At 44.2% G+C, this 17,949-nt stretch overlaps 1 protein-coding gene across 1 annotated transcript in view; it reads left to right on the top strand.

Moving 5' to 3' along the window:
• Positions 1-17,949, top strand: part of gabbr2 (gamma-aminobutyric acid (GABA) B receptor, 2) — a 203,711-nt gene that overhangs the window by 130,827 nt on the left and 54,935 nt on the right. The window contains exons 8-13 of the mRNA XM_086177580.1: positions 5,352-5,412; positions 9,108-9,188; positions 11,287-11,437; positions 11,689-11,821; positions 13,110-13,217; positions 17,775-17,897. Coding sequence (XP_086033706.1) covers positions 5,352-5,412; positions 9,108-9,188; positions 11,287-11,437; positions 11,689-11,821; positions 13,110-13,217; positions 17,775-17,897 — 657 coding nt within the window. The remainder of the gene's footprint in view (positions 1-5,351; positions 5,413-9,107; positions 9,189-11,286; positions 11,438-11,688; positions 11,822-13,109; positions 13,218-17,774; positions 17,898-17,949) is intronic.

Raw genomic sequence — 17,949 nt, forward strand, 5'->3', positions numbered from 1 at the left:
GAAGCAAGCAGATGAACTACGCCAAGTAAAGACGACCAATCGGAGTTTCCGATGGAACAAAGCGAGATGGCCACAGTTAGAAGACAAAATTTGGGTTATTGAACGAGAACGACTTGAATAAAGTTTGACTAAACTGACTATTTTGTTTCGTTTTATAAAAGGTCTGTTTTATCATGCGCCTTATAACGCGGTGCGTGTTATGTATGAAAATAGACCTGTTCATTGATATTGCGCCTTATAATGCTGTGCGCCTTATGATCTGCACAATACAGTACATAGACATACAACCGTTTGCCCTCACATTCACAGATCATATAGTCATACAACCATTCACTCCCTCATTCACATGCCTGTGGAATGTAAAATCTTCAATTTACCTACTTTTATGGGCTGTGGGAAACCGGAAAAGCTGAAGGAAACCCACGCAGGCATTAGGAGAACAAGGAGACCCCACACAGAAATGCCCCCTGCCGCAATCAAACCTGGGACCTTCTCGCTGTGAGGCGGAGGCACTAACAGTGCCGCCTTGACTCGTGTCTTATCTCGAAAACCAGGTTATTTTTCGAGGAAAAAACAAACAAACAATAAAATATCGAAAAGTTCTCAGAGACAGAACGAGACAAATATCCCCAGATAATAAGCCATAAAGTTATCCTTCATCCAGGCTCATTTTCAAGCTGAACTTTGAAGCGGGTATCAAATTCCCGCACTTGATGTAATATTTATGCTGCAAAAACCCACGGCTTGAAAATAATAACAATGAATTATTTCAAAAGTTTCAAACTTTCCTTTTTTTTCATGATAGATGTACTTATTATGAATTATTGCGTCCAAGTACAGCACTTAAAGTGTAAATGCATTAAGTTTCTTCCTGCCTCTGGGAGTTGTCGGTAAGAGCTGGCCTGTATTCTGGGAATATCTGCTGCAGCTTCACTGGCTTCTACTAGGAGACACCGATAAAGCGATAGACAGCAATTAATCATTTTAAGTAAGGGATTTTTTTCAGCCGCTCGAGTTTTGGTGATTTTTCACAGACGAGGGTAGCGTTGTCCCGAAGGGAAGAGAAGCAACATCTGAAGGACTGTTGGATGAATTAGACAAAGCAACTGCACACACACTAATGCACAATAATCTCGCCGTCGTGGTAACATTTTTATAAGGCTTCAAAATTCAGAAAATCATGTGGTAATTATCCGAAAAACAGGCTGCTGGGGTATTAATCATCTGTGGCACATGTAACTATTTACATAATTTATTACACCACCCAATCGGTAATTGCGCTGCAATACTAAAGGTATATTTTGCACATAAGTTATTCTATCTTGAATGGATTTACAATAAGTGTTTTCACCAAGACGGTTACATCACAAACCTTAGTATTGCAAGGATTGGAATATTTGTCCCATTATTGCTGAGATTTAACAGTCAGTCAGGACTCCTTTCTCTTTTTTTCGAGAATTCTCGTCCGTATCATATAGCGTGTAATTTATCGGTGTTGTTGCGGGCTGTGAAATGAATTCCGACCGATGACACCTTTGTTATAACACACATAGGCTTTTATTTTGCTGACGGGGGAGAAAAGAAGCAAATAAATATCGCCAACCCCTACTGTCCGCTGCCAGCGGCATTGTGGTCTCCCATTGATCATTTAAGGCCATTATTTTGAGGGATAAAACAAAATGTGATTAAAAAAGGCAAAAACATCTCCACCTACAAACATGTCCGCCTACATTCAACAATGAATCAAGAGGTGAATTCATTGTAACATCCTATACATCTCATCTATATCCAAGCATTCTTTCAAATTCAGACACAGAATTATGTTTTCATCGACGCTATGTGAAGGTCGTTTTTTTCGTCCGTTTGCTCGTAACGTTAAAATCATCGTCCGCGTGGGCTCGCCCGGGCTGTATATACCGGTCGGATTCCAGCCCAGCTGCTGATTCAGTGTCAGAGGCAGCTGCAGCAGCGAGAGGGTGATCATCGAGGGCTCCGTGGTATCGATCTGGTTGCTGTCAAGGCCACATAAGAAGGTTGACACTCGCTGGAGAGACTTCCAGAACAGAGAGAGAGAGAGCAGATAGCTGCTGGAACCACAGGATGATGTACACACCAATTCACCGGGGACGGCCAGATGAGAAGAGACACCGAGGGTTTTTGATTGAAGGATGACAAGTGTGTTGGTGTACTTCGGCTCTGTGGTCAGTGGTCATTGTGTAGGACAGCACGCTGCTTGACAGTAGCACACAAATAGACACGCAGCACTGACGCAGAGGGAGTATTATCACTGCGATAAAGGTGAGCTAGAGTTGAAAAAGAACGGATCCTCCAAAGCAACATTTAACTTGAGTTCAATGCGACTTCTTTGACAAAAATCAGCTCCACCTTTATAGCTTCATATCAATTCTGGATACAAGTATCGGGCATTGGGTGTTGCCCTTTCACTCGTGCAGCATTGGGGCTGCTTGGTAAAAGACCATTTAATGTGCACACTCACTTATTCCAAGACTGGGTTTGAAAACCAGAGCCCATTTGGGTGAAGCCTGGATAATTTTAGTCATGCACCGGCTGCTTAAAAGGGGGCACTGGTCTGTAAATGATCCCGTGTATTCGGTGCCGGAGAGCCGAAAAGGTTCCTTTTGAATTTCAATTCAGACTCGGGGCACGAAACTGTAGTTATTACAAAGGGGAAGATGACTTGCATCTTCAGTACGAAAAAAATTAGATAAGAGGAAGGAATTTTGCCCGAACGTCTGACCAGATATACTAAATGTACATTGTCAGTGGTAAAAATGCTCAAGATGAAAGAAAATAACAAACCTATTTTGGTAATATTTTTGGGGCAAAAATTTCTCAAGGAACAAATGTTCCTGTTTGGAGGTACTGAAAAAAAGGAAAATAGTCCTAAATTGTAATTTGAAATGTAATTAACAAAATTAAGAAAGCCTATTTGATATTTTCAAAGGCCTCAGCAGGAGTGGTGGAAACAAATAGGAATGTTATATTGACATAAAGTTGGGAGTAAGTTGGGAATTATTTGTCTGAGATTATACGTGTAAATAGGTAAATAAAATGAGGCAGAGAATCGAGCCCTGCGGGCTTCCCTTTTTTTAATGAATAGCAGCTTGTTTGTATCCTGCCAACCAATGTGTCTATATCTCCAGAAGAGGGGCTGAAAAGTGGAGCGGATGTAAATGTATCTCTGTGACTCTCGCGAAGCCGCCGCCTGAAAAATCCATTGATGCTATTTTGCAAATGAAACATGAATCTAGAAATGAAATGGACGTATTAGAGAAACAAAAGCCGGACACGGATAAGCATCCACCGGGGATCCTATTTCCCTATATTTGCTCTGTAAATGTTCCAAATATGAGACTGATCCATAAACATGCGTACAATATTGGGTCCTGTAGCAGATAGAATTTTAACCCATATAGGACGTGACGTGTGCATCGTCTCCACTTTGGAAAGAATCATTTGGACACAAACATTCACACCTAGACACAGTGATTTGCTTTATCGGCCAGCACTGAGACGCCGGCCTGAATGGCCTTTGAATAGCAGACAATAGATGACTGTCTGGGTCAGTGCAGTCTGGTGAGGTTGCCTGAGCTGCAGACGAGCATAATAACTTGCGGGAAGAAGCTGCGTGGCTTCCTAGAATTTTGGTCAAAGAGGTTAATTGAATTTTGGTAGCGCGGACATTCATTGCTAATTAAGGATGTCAGAGCCGGTTGCTCTGCATCTGTTTGATATAGTTTGCATGTTTTTGTTTTTTGCTTTTTTTCACAGACTCCCGTAGAGACGACAGAACAAATCGACGGTTCGAGTAACGGCGCGCCGTTTCCAAAACGGGCTCCCGATAACACCGCTTTTTACTGACGCAAAGGGCAAACACGATGGTAACGCTAATGCGCAATGAGCGCGATTTTGCAGCTACTCTAGCGACCTGGATGCATTCACTCAGTCATTGCAGGTTCAGGCCAAGTTCCCCGATTTTTCAACCCACATTGTCTGACCCTGTTTACACACCAGTTATCTGAATGTAATGCCTAATGAGCTGAACTGAGGTGCACCGCTCTGCCCTACTTACACCTCAGGCATAATTGCATGGCACATTGTGGGAAAGAGCGTGTGATGAAAGGACCTTGTTAGCATCGACAAGTCAGATTGACACCGTCGTGTTAAATCGGTTCTGGGGGATCTGTTGCGTGTCGCCCAGGTAGAGGCTGCAATCGGGGGGGCGCCACCTCGTCATCAGGGGGGTTATGCATGCACGTAAGCATAATGTGGCAACCTATCAAGAGCATACGCATAGACACATGGAGCGCGCGCACACACACACACACACACACACACTCAGACAAACATCAAAGATCCCGCACAAAGACTGGGATTCAAACAGAGTGGTGGGATCCTGCTTTCCTACTTCAAAGCTTGCCATCTTTTTGAGGCAAAATTGGCTCTCCAGCTTCCTTCTCCATATCCCCCGCTCAGCTGTCTTTTAATCAGCCAATGCAAATTCTCTCACTCTCTCTCACTCTCTCCCTCTCTTTCACTATCCCCCTCCCAACCCTTTTCTGTTCATCCATCCCTCCATCCATCCGCCCATCTATCCATCCAGCAAGCTATCTATTTCTTTCTATAGCTATCTATCTCTCTCCCTAGCTGGCTCTCACCTGTTTTGTTGGCCAGCCGGTGTGACGCGTAAACCCGGTCAAATGCGTAATTAAGGAGCTCTGTAAGCAGATGGCAAGCTGAATTAATTGAACAGTCTTGGTAGATGAAGAGGTAGAGAGAGAGAGAATAAAGACGGGGTGAAAAAATGAAATGAGCAAGAGAGGGGGAAGGATAGATGAAGACAGGAAATGTCTTATGATGGTAACACAAGGATGGATTGCTTTTGTCTACCGGTCAGACGCTCACCAGTTTAAAACTCTTTGTCTAGTTTTTGTGATCTACAAGGGTTTGTTTGGCTGAAACATACCATCGCCACGGAGAATGCCTTTTCCGACGTTCCCCGCAAGTCGTGTATATGTGCAACTTGGGATGCGGAAATCATCGATGTTTTGGGGTATTAGCGAATGAACCGACGGGGACGTCGTCACATTCACTTCTGTAAACATGTCGGTTTCAACACTAATGATGAAACGAGGCAGAGCCTGCGGGAGCCGGAACTGCCCTTTCTAATGATCAGCTGATTCAGCCGCTCCAAGAATTTTGGGATGATAACACCTGGAAGAAGAAGAAGATATATATACCAGCTGCTTTATGTCAATGTAAAATGTCGAATGCACACAAGCACACCTGCACTGGCACCAGTGTCTCACGCGATTTCTCTTTTTTTTCAGGGTCAAGTCATGTTTCGGAATGGGGAGAGGATGGGCACCATCAAGTTCAACCAGTTTCAAGGTATTCTAACTGTTTCTTTACTTTCTATCCAAAATGTGTTGAAGTGCAACTTTTCCCCGCTCCCTATTCTGGATTCTGTCCCGTGTAGTAAAAGTCAAACCGTGACATTTACCTTTAGGCTGAAGTGATTTTCAATGGAGAGCTATGTTTCACACCAAGAATTTTCATTTTATCCCATTCTTGCATCTCTCACCGTACTCACCCTCCCTCTGACCTGCGGCGGCCCACTTCCTCCATTAAACACGGACCTCTCCGCGTCGCCGCTCGGTTGTTTCAGGAAATTTTGCCGGATTATTGCAGACTTTCGGGAAAGCCGTTTAGTTTTGTTTTTTTTTCAGTTTTTTTTATTTCATTTTTTTTATTTTGCCACTCTGAGGGCTGCTGCAGTTTGATATGCTGGCGCCTCAAATGGATCCTGGCCGAGAGGGCTTAGGAAAGGCTTACAGTAGAGTCATATTTACAGGAATGGAAGGTTAAAGGATTTAAAAACTTAGGAAAGCCAGACTCTTTGTGCACATATTTATCTCATTTTTTTTTTTTGTTGCTGTTGTGCTGTTTTTCTTTTTCTCGCTTTTTTTTTTCCGTGACTGAAAAGTCATTATTCGCATGACCGCGTGAGGTTGTTTGTTTGGAAAACCTTCATTATTTCTGGTGGGTAGAGAGACTCCCTGCATGGAATGGCGTGTTTTTCTGTGTGTATGTGAATGCCCTGTGTGGACAATGAAGATTTGTTCATGACAACATGTCAGTCTGAAGTTGATTTCTGCAGCAGGGCCCGCGGAATGGGAGATTAACCCAGAGATTGCATTTATGCTGGGGATTCCCTGCTCCTAAGCTTCCCGTGGCTCCATGTAGCTCTTAGTCCTCTCTGCCATCTTATCTTCCCCTATGCAGAGGGGAACAATCCCTCCGGCTGCTTACATCACACTCTGTGTTATGTTGTGTTGTCTGTCTCACAGAGTGAGAATGAGATATTGAGCATTATATGTGTGTTTGTGTGCATGTGCGAATGTGCTCTCGGCTGAGTTTTATTTATTTGTTTGTTTGTTTGTTTGTTTATGTCTTTTTTTTTTCCCTGAGATTTTTGCCTGTCACTGCAACTTAATGTATTTTCCACAGACAAAAGGGGCGGCTAATACGGAAATGTATTGTTTGATGATGGGGTACTGCAATAAAATAAAATAAATAAGATAAAATTAAATAAAATTAAATAAAATTAAATAAAATTAAATAAAATTAAATAAAATTAAAATAAATTAAAATCATGACAATTCAGTAAATAATCTAACCACGATATATTTGCATAGTTTGACTGAGCTAAAATCATGGTGTACACACATATGCAAGGCTAGTGTGAGTGTGTGTGCTTGTCCGTGCGAGTGGGTGTTGCATGCGGAGGGTGTGTGACAGTGTGAGCATGAGAGGGCCTGGTAGCTCTCCCGCTACAAGGACTGGGATGAGAGAGCAGTGAGTGTAGAGCGCTGTCACATAACATTTGACTGTTCACTGGGTAATCAGATACATAGAAGGGAGAGCGGAAAGTAAAAACTGTGCATGTGTGTGTATGTGTGTGTGTGTGTGTGTGTCTGAAAATGTGTCTTCCTTGCAAGCTCGCTAAGTTCAGAGAGTGATCATGCAGCCACAAGTCAGAACTAGCTTAGCTTCATTGAATTCAATTGGCTTCATTGAAAGCCTATAATAGAAAATGTATCATTGTTACACATGCCCTGACCTGGTTTTCAGAGAATTTGGGAGTATTTGATTTAAATGGGTGATTTTGTTTCACTATTCTGGCCATAAACCATTACATTTGAGTTATTCTGTAGATTTAGCCTGAGTTTTCTTGTCTATGAATGAATCTGACTGTTCCTCAGTCTTTTACTTCCCTCCTGTTTATGTGTTCCAGACTTAACACATCACCCACATAATCCCAACACTTCTCTCTGGCGTCGGTAAATGAAAATTGAACTGAACGACTTTTGGTACTCCCGGATCCTTTGCTGGGTGTCGGGCGAGAGGTGGGACATCCCCGGTTTGAATATTTCAAAAGGAGGTGATCCTCGACATGACCCTATCGTCTGTCCTCAGCCTCTGATCTTCCATTTTAACCTGTCAGAGTATCTCAGAGTAGAAAATCCTATTCCCACTGTGTCAGATTGCCAAAAGAGATGGCTCATTTCCAGAGGTCTTGTTCTAAGTCATGATCCCTGAGAGCACAGATTTGGAATGCAGACAAGGTTGGGTGTCAGAGGGATTGGGAAAAATGTAAAATTAGGATGGTTCTACGCCATACAAATGGCCTTACTGGTATATTATTATGTTCTAATCAACGATCCATGTCTGACACAGCAGCTGATGATAAGCTCGCTAAGCTAACCGGGCACAAAGACATGTTTGCTGCCAAATATGCAATTTCTTTCTCTTTTTCCTTTTCCTATATAGCATTCTAAGCAACATGCAGATTCTGTATCACAAATGCAAACCAATACGAAAAATGAACCATGAAAAATAACATTTTCTAATAATAAATATCTACATTGCACTCATGAAATGCCCCCAACTTGTAAACCTAAATATATGCAAATAACAGTAATTTTAAAAAATGCAGACAATTCCAAAGGGGTATCCCAAATTTGACTGGATTCTTTCGTTTTTTGAGAAAGACAAAATGTACATTTCGATGTTCCTCCAAAGACCGCCAGAGAGGAATCGTTCAGCCGGGTGACGCAGATATCCGATCCCCTCTGCCATTCACGGCCCGGCAAAGGACGTGATGAAGGGAAGTGCGGTAACTGATCCCAGTTCAGCACCAGCGTGCCGGTGAAACGTGAATCTTTACTGTGTACGCACATATAATCCACCGCAGCCACTTACATATTCAGTGATCTGAATTTCAGATCACGCAAAGCTGCACGGACTGATGTTTACTGCCCTTTCGATTGGTCCATGAGAGAGATCGCTGGGCTAAGCGGGCAGAGAGGCGTACACATCCCAGAAGAAAATTTGCAGGTTGTTTTCCGGCGTTGGACGAAAATGGGATCCAAGCGATCTGTTTTCTCTTGCCTTTCCCTTTCTTCTCCGCCGCCCCAGCGCGGGAACTAAGCGAGTAATCCTTAAGAGCCGGGGCCGGGGGTTTGTCGGACAAGGTCATGCCTTCTCCAATATTACACCTTAGGGACCCATTGTTGTTTCTAAAAAGAGAAAACACGAAATTGTGAAATTGCCGTGTTTGAGCGCCGCTCCGTAGAGACCGGGATGTTTACAGGCCGCAGGTGCTCAGCAGTGTCAGTCCCTCAACTGCATCCAGCGAAAGCTTCGGCTTGTTTGTGTGCCGCCGTGCAAAATACCAAGTTGCGGTTGCGTTTATTGATCGTTTCTTCTTACATGCAGCCTGGCTCTCATAGGTGTTTCAGGTAAGGTATGTTTTGACCTCAACTTAAGCCTTTGGTTTGTTTTGTTGTGCTTTCTGCTCTCCTTCCTCGCCAACGTGGAAATTAGGATACCACAGACTGAGCGGGCCGGAGGGCCTCTGCTGGAAAACCACTTGTGCAAACGCTGAAAGGATAACGTAACTTATTGCACAAAGTGATGATTTTTTTCCTTTTTTCTCCGACTCTGGAGAAAATCTGTCGTATCGCCGAGATGGAAACTGTCGCTGTGAGTGACCCAATGTCCCTCTGTGTGTTTTTAAACAGAGGGCCAGGAGGTGAAGGTTGGAGAATACAACGCCATCGCAGACGTGCTGGACCTCATCAATAACTCCATCAGGTTCCAAGGTAATCTTTTACTTTTTCCCAATGTCCTGCTGAACAAAGAGCGATTGGACAACTGCTTGCAAATACAGGAAGCAGGCGCCTCATTATCAGAAAGTCAAGGTGTGCAATGCTCACCTGCCAGACACATTAGCTCACTATAGCACAGTAGGTTAACATCTAAACCTTAAAAATTTTTGAGCTTAAAATGAAGGGGTTCCACTCTCATAGTCGGTTAGGGCAGAATAAGGCGGGATTGGTGCATCGGAGGTACCGCAGGTTTTGCGGCGAAGCAGCAAACCCATGCATCTGAGCGACAAATGAGCACAACATACCAACCCTAACTGTCGGTCGCAGGTTTTTTTTAGCCAACGACAAAACTGGTCTCCCTCCATGAGGTCGCGGAGCTTAACCCGCGAGATAGGGCCGGGAGCTCTGACATCCTGGCGTGCTGCGCCGTCACGCTACCGTGGTCGACTCACGACCGGTGCCGGTGTAAGAGCTGCCGGGGACAGGGTTAACTTCACCCCCCCCGCCCGCGATGGTCTTTACAGGAAATCCGCGCTCTCCGGTTTCCTATCACTGATGGCAGAAGACAAGGCTGTCCGGACTCATCCCGGTTCTCGTGTGTATTTGCAGCTATCTACATCATCTAGGATGTTTTTGAGCCGATGATATGTAACGCTACATAGATCCCCCGGGTATTTTTATGAAACGTAATGCAATATCTGGCTCCGGAAACAATTCAGAGTGTCACTCGTCTCCCCGAGATAGGAAAGAATACACAAGTCTCTAATGCTACCTGTACTGGACTATCAGTGATAAAGAATTAAGATTAAAATATTTAAATTCAGTTTTTAATTCCTGTTTCCTCCCACATTACAAAAAAATAAAACTGCAGTAGGTTTGTTGGAGACCCAAAGTTGGCCAGACGTCACAATAAAGGAGTTAATGTTTTTATGTCTATATGACGTGTGAATGAGAGAGTGAGTAGTTGTATGTCTATATGATGAGATTGTGTATGCATGTATGTGTGTATGCATGCATGCATGTATGCGTGTATGTGTAGAGGATGACTGTATATTCAAATTCTGCTTTGACCCCATTGTTTCTGATTTATTTCGCCTTCGAATCTAACTGGAAAAGGTATCATACCGGTCGTTCATATGTTATTGTTTTGAGCAATGCCCCAGTCCTTGACCATTTTTTGCTATCGCGTGTGTGCGAGTGTTTAAGTCGCAGGAGCAAAGAGAGACACCTCAATGCGTACGTTGTTACGGACGCGTGTGCATTTAAAGGCTCTTCACTTCCCACCTCAGCACTCGCCTCATTCTCTTTATCACCGGAGCCCCTCAGATTCACACGCAGATGTACTCAGACACCAGAACCAGCACTCACCGCTTCTTCCTTCACCGCTAAATTCTCTCACAGCTAAATTATTCACCGGTCCATTTTTCTCTGTGTTTTGCTTGTGTTGACATACTTTGTGATTTGTTTGCCCCCCTAAATACACACATACACACATATGGCCAAACTCCCCAGCACCTGCTCTCTCTCCCGCATCTTCTTAGCCCTTCCCAGCACACAAAACAGTGCCTTTTTTTTTTTTTTCCACATCCCTGACCACAGTAAGTGGAGATGTGTGAGATGATTTCATTGCGATTGATTGGAACAGTGGAAACGATAAGATGGTGCAGGATCCAACCGCAGTAACGTGACTGTGGTGCTTCGAGATGCGTGCACTCAACTGGGGGAAAGTGAGAGGCAGGCAACGGGTCTCGAATGTCGAATGTTCCCTGTTTTATTGTGGTCAGATGTGAAAATGATTTGAATGAGGCACGCTGAATGACAGGGTGAACGGTTGCGAATGATGGAGTGAATGGTTGTATGACTCAAAATAATGTGTGAAGGAGTGTGTGACAGCTGAGATGTGCTCCATCACTCCCGCAACTCAGAGCACTAGATAAATAGTAGATGATGAAAGAATCAATGAACGATCGGGTTGCCGATTCTGTGGCAAAAGCGATTGTTTTAGCTCATTCTGTTGTACGATATTGCATGTTGATAGTTTGAATTAAACAACTATACTTCACGGATCTCCCCACCTATTTGCCGCTCCCAGGTGTGGAGCCGCCGAAGGATCGTACGTTTGTGCGTCTGCAGCGACGCCACATCAACGTTCCCCTCTACAGCATCCTGTCCACGATCACCATACTGGGCATGCTCATGGCCGGAGCTTTCTTGTTCTTCAACATAAAGAATCGCAACCACAGGTGAGCATGCAGAGTTTGAAGGGAAAAGCGGGCGGGGCGGGAAGGAGGCCGGCTTATGAAAGGGATATAAGTAGCGCGCAGGGGGAAATATAATTCAATAATGAAGCATGATTGAGATGATTAACCTGAAGTCTGATACTGGAATATCATGCCAAAGCGAGTCAGACTGAATTGCGGCATGGGTTCCGTCTCTATTTTATCTTAATCTGTTCTAATCTTCTCTTCTTCTATTTGCTTTCCTTTTTTTCAAGACTAATCAAGATGTCCAGTCCCTACATGAACAACCTGATCATCCTGGGAGGAATGCTCTCCTACGCTTCCATCTTCCTGTTCGGTCTGGACGGAGGTTTCGTCTCCGATAAAGAGTTCGAGACGCTGTGCACGGTGAGCCTTTCCCGGACAGCCTTTGCCCACGTGTCAAATATAAAACAGCAGCTCCTGCCGCGGGCTCCTCACTCTGACATCAATTTGAACCTTTTTTTATTGGACTGCCTGGCGAAAGAGCGAACAATGCGAAATTGCAAAATTGCCGCCCCCTCCTCTCATTTATATGCATTTATGGGAGTGTCCAGAAAAAAAAAAAAAGTATTTGTTTCATGTAGCAAAGTTGCAGAGGAAAGCACCTCTTTGTTTCAGTTTCTCTGCCTCTTTCTGTTTAATCAGCGAATATTAGAGACCTCCGCGGAAGAATGCAGCAGAATTTTCTGGCACTTCTGACATGAGGGAGGTCAGACCCACTTCCCAAAACTAAAACTAAAGAAGTATAAGAGTGCATAAATCTGCTACTATCATGGCAAGGATTTAACGCATACGTTTTGATTAATAATTCTAAAAAATAATGCGTCTTAATCGCGCTTTCATTTGCACCGGTTGCAGCAGAGGGAAGGATTACATCAAGGCACAGAGCCTGATGACCGAGGCTGATGTGGCTGAACGCTTGTTGAAGGGAAATTTAAATATGAGGGCTTCCAGATGGAAGTAAAAACAAACATGCCGTTCTTTGCAGTTTGCGTGGGAGGGAGTTTGCATATCCTTGGAGCACCTCCGCCCTTTGTTAACACCTCAACGCCCAACATGTTGGTGCTAGCATGCAGGTGGCTAATGCTAACTTCGCAAGTCAACAATCGACCTCATGTCAGGGTTCAGATCCAGACGTAAAATGTTTAAGTTCACAACGGCTAAATCGACCGATCCACCGGTGAAACGGATCGCCGTGGAACGTAGACCGCTCTCTCCGTCGAATGGACGTCACGTCAAAGTCTGGCTCATGTTAGAGAGGCACGCAAACACCCACATATACACACATTACAATGAGACAGTCTATTTTAGGGTTATATTCAAATTCAAAAAGCTTTTAAAAATCCATCAACAGTGCCCTTTGTGACAGATGAAAAAGGGGTCCAGGTTTTGTTTCTTAACAAGTTGAAAGTCCTGGTGTGTGACAGCCTCTACGTCCGTGCATTTCCTCGAGAGCTTAACTCTCGGAGACAAGAAATTCAACCGAGAGGTGTTTATTTTTAGAATGCTTATCCCGTGTTTATTTTAAGACCGCAACTTCAGACGAGTTTCTCTTGAGAAAAACGGATTCGCGCCAGACGAATTATCGTTCTACACCTCGTTCACGAGTTTTACGCGTCACGCCGTTACTAGTGTCCGTGTGTTGCTCTGACAGGTGCGGACGTGGATTCTCATCGTTGGATACACCACGGCTTTCGGTGCCATGTTTGCCAAGACCTGGAGGGTGCACGCCATCTTCAAAAATGTGAAGATGAAGAAGAAGGTATAGTCATCAAAGTGTCCAAAGTATCTCTATTTGACTGGCATGGGTTGGGAATAATAATTTTATATTATAACCCCATTGAAGTGTTTGCTCTCTAAATCTATTTATCCGGGTCAGAACCTGCTATCCTCATGTATGACCAGTAAAGAAAAATATGTTGTTTGATTATATTACATTAGATTCGATAGGGGCGGCACGGTGACCTCACAGCAAGAAGGACTCTGAGTCGATTCTGACAAGGGGACAAGGGACCTTGCATGTTCTCGTATCTGTGTGGGTTTCCCACAGGTTCTCCGGTTTCCACCCGCAGTCCAAAAACATGCAGGTTAATTGAAAAAAATGGGAAAAAATTTCAACAAATGAAAACATTTCAACAAATGAGCGAGTGATTGGTTGTCTGTCTATATATGTGGCCTTGCCATTGACTGGCGACCAGTCCAGGGTTTACCCCGCCTCTCGCCCGATCCCGACAGCAGGGATTGGATCCAGCAACCCTCAGCACCCTGAACCTAGGATGTAGGATAAACAGTATAGAGAGTGAATGAATGACTGATGGAGTGGATGAATGGACGCTAGAATTGATTGATCAAGATAATAGATAATGATCAAGATAACAATAAAGTGCCATTTCAAAACGTTAAACCCTGACTGAGAAAATTCTAAAAATAGGCCAAAAAAGCAGATGTAAAGGTTAATGTTTTAATTTCTACATATTTTGTTATTATTCTATTTTATTTAATTATTATTATTTTTAATAAAAATTCCAAAAGAAAGAAACTTTTCTGAGGAGTATTTTTCTTTACTATTTCAGCGAACAAGAACATGATTTTTGTCCAAATCATATAATCTGATAGAGGAAAAAATATTTTTTTATTAATAATGTTGCATATTTTGAAAAAGGTAATACATGAGATCAAAATGTGTGTTAAATGCATGTTAAGAGTTAAATGGAAATGATCTAACAAAAGATCTAACAATTTATCATCAGCCGTAGATTCTGGCTCTTCCTGGCTAAGGTTATTTATATATGCTTTGATTTTCAAAAGCGGCACATGTTCTTCTTAGTGGATCTTATAAATAGACGTTCCATATGAATGCAAAGATATAGCGGTCTGATCAAGGAAAATCCATAGGCCCATAAAAGGGAGTGGGTGCTCGTGCTTTTCACAGATATTCTGAAGGAAGCTGGCAGCCCCTGGTCCTGCTCTTCCAGCGCTTTCTTCTGAAACGTGCTAGATTCAGACGCACAAATGGCTTTTTAAAGATCTGACATGTTTTGCAACCCAGGACCGGTTACGTAAAAAATGACGTTGGGCTGTAGTAGCTGCGCCTGGCCCTTTTTTTTTTTTTTTTTGTATTTATAGATCATTCGCGCCCCCGCCCTGGCCCTCCCCTGCATACCGGAGGAAGTGTGGGTGGCCTGCCAAAGACAGAAAGAGAGAGAAACCAGGAAGAGAGGGATGGATCAAAGGGTTGGATGGATTAGGGTAGAAGTGGCAGAAGGGAGAGACAGAAGGAAGAAGGCTGAACAAGGCAGTGAAAGCTAGAGAGAGAGACAAACAAGATGCCACATACGGAGCACGACGGTCTCGAAAATCATAAGGTGATTGTAAAGCGTCAGTGCTCCATCTCAACCGCGGCCCTCGCAGACTACATCATCTTCAAATCATTCAATTTGTCACTTTTTATCCGGTGAAAAATGACAAAAAAAAAAAAAGAAAAATTGGCCCCCGTGATCTCCGTGGTTTCGCCCTGGCTGTTCACCGCCAATTATCTCCACTCACTGAGAGATAAAACAACTTACCACAGAGGCGGCCTTCACCCCTCTTGCATACATCAACCCTTACTCCTCAAGATGTAGCCTCTGTTGTTTCAGAGTGTGTTTAGGACACACACACACACACACATCCGCCCATCTGAGCAAAGCAAAATTAGGAATATTAGGCCATCTTTTCTGTAAGGACTGGAAGCGTATCCCTCGACACCTCCCTTCATCTATTGTTTCTTCTCCCTCAGATGCTGCAGATTGTAAATCACGTCTGTGTTCGATAATTGTTCCACTTGGCGGCCTGAAGCTGACAATCCCTCACTTCTTAATGCCGCGTGTGTGTTCGGGCAAGCGGTCGATTTCTCAGCGCTCCCGCGTTCCGAGTAAACAAACGTGAAGAAATACAGATATTTCTATAGCGCGACGAACCTCCTCACAAAGAAGCCCCCGGTGGCAGCTTGGTGTCGCTCCCTGCGTCGGCCGCTGATTTACAAAGCCCTTGTCCGTGTCACAGTGGAGGATATTCACGTGCAAGAAAGTTGCACACACAACTGAGACAAACACCCTGTCACCATGGATACAGCTATCATACTGCCATGCAAAACAAGTGCTGTATTAGTTGAAGTTGAAGCAACACAGCAAGTTTATTGACAGTCTCCACCTATTTCAGCTGTTCCGCATTGAATTGCTTTGCAGGTCAATCACGCGGTCAAAGTGAAGCACTTCTTCTTGGGCGACCCTAAGAAATCGCCAGTCCGTTCATTGTGTCCAGAAGGCGTACTCAGAGCCGATCACAGGGACAATTGGTTCCAGTCCGGTTTGGCCGTGATGCCCGGAGCCGGCACGACCGGGTCTCCGCCTCCTCCCACCGCTCATATGGCATCACACTCAACCCCGAAGCCATTTCCCCGCAGGTGGTGAGCCCTCGGTACTTTTTCAAGCTGTGCCTGGGTCGCTCCAAGGCCTCTGCCACATGGCCTCCGCTGATGATCTTCTCTCCCTGGATTGATGTCGAGTCCTAATTGCCCGGTATCACCCTTCGCCCGGACCTTCACCGACAGCGCTTCTTAAACAGAGACCTTGCGATGAAACGATGTCCCCGGCAACACGGCGAGCAAAAGGCCACCTGATATCTTCCTCCATGCTGGTTATTTCTGTCGTTCCTTCACATGAAAGCGGCCGTCGCAAGAAATGACGAAGAACACAAAACTTCCTCTCTAGTTGTCGTAATTTTACTCACGAGTCCGCACGTCGGTGGTCTTATTTGAAGGCCCGGTGAAATGATTGTACCATCGCGGGTGCAAACCGAGTGCTATCCGTGCAGTGGAACAAGGTGGAAAACGAATCCCGGGGTCCGGCAAGACAGCGCGAAAATGAAAGGTGGAAAGACAGAAAGGAGGGATGAAGGTGAAATAGGACGCAAGATATTAAAAACCCAGCATCAGAGCTGTGACGGTTGGCAGAATGAAAGGCAGCGCGTGACATTTCAGGTAGTTTACAGTCATTACAAAGTTTGCAGTTGGCAAAGTAGCACGTTACGGCTGAACAGATGGCGTCCAGACATTGAGTCGTTGACAGATTTTTCCCACATTTGACGAGAATGTTTTTTCTTTTGAATCTCCGTGCACTTTTTTTTTTTTCACGCCTTTTCATGAATTATTTTTCTTTACTTTTGAAGGAGCCTTTGACCTGAACTGCCTTTTCCTTTTCCTTTAATCCACCTCAAAGCATCGCAGCATTTCTACAAGGAATGTCTCTCGCCTTGCTTTCTTCCTATTCATTCGACTACAACACAAGCGCGGATCAAAAGACAGTCCCCTGTCATGCATCTCATCATGGATCCGGCAGTGGATGGAGACCACGACGCTGCAGCGGGGCGGCGTGCCCCTCTGCCAGTACGGTCTGGCCTGCGTCGCCTGACCTTTCTTCTGATCTGTAGTTCCAAACAGTCAAACGCTATTTTAAATAAAGATCACAAACAGGTCAGGTCTTTCATCCCTGTAAAGTTCACGGTACAAAAGAAGGAGCCTTGCTGGTTGACTGAAATATTTTAGGGCCGGCGGGTCGCTTCCATATGCTTTGACCGCGGGGGAAAAAAAAAAGCCACGTGTGGCACGGTGTTGAAATAATTTTATGTAGATCGGTTGGTTTCTTTTAAATGCGGTGATAGCTTAAAGGTTTATTAAAGATTTGGCAACACGAGGCTTGTCAAAACAATTTCTGAATTTCGCCCGCGAACAAATGTGCGAAATAATCCACAAACTCACATCAAACTATCGACAAACTAAACATGCTATTTTTATTAGCTTTAAATTAATTACATTTCAATAGTCAAATCACCTGACAAGTGATATGTGTGATGGGAACTCTCTTGTTGGGGGCAAAGCCAATGGGCACTTAAAAAAGATAAACTATTTGCCATTGTTTTATTATAAGAACATTAACTCATGAAAAAAGCACACCAACCGGAGGCGGTGGAGGCGCCACAGCGAACGTGCCGTTCTGAGCCGAGCATACCGGAGATGACATTATTGTAAATATCAAATTATGACGGGCTCTCCATCCGCGGGACTCGTAGATTTCATCTCAACTTAAGTGGTAAACTGCAGCTGAATCTGTCCCTGAGAAGATCATTAGAATATTCGAATGCTTTCTGAGGTGGTATGATGGCCTGTATAACCATCTCCAAATGGCTCCGCTGACACACATATTAACCTTGTAAAAGGAATAAGCAGGTGTGTGATATCGGACTAATATAAACATCGCATCTTCATTTTGCCTCCCCGCAGATCATAAAGGACCAGAAGTTGTTGATTATCGTCGGCGGGATGCTGCTAATCGACCTGTGCATCCTCATCTGCTGGCAGATTGTCGACCCTCTTAAGAGAACTGTGGAAGAGTACAGCCTTGAGGTCAGTGCGCATTTCCTGTTTCTTTTTTTTGTGGCTCGCGCTGAATTTTATT

Source organism: Fistularia commersonii, chromosome 30 (genome assembly GCF_037954325.1).
Source record: "Fistularia commersonii isolate RoL2024-O1a breed Wild chromosome 30, RoL_Fcom_v1.0, whole genome shotgun sequence".
NCBI lineage: Eukaryota > Metazoa > Chordata > Actinopteri > Syngnathiformes > Fistulariidae > Fistularia > Fistularia commersonii.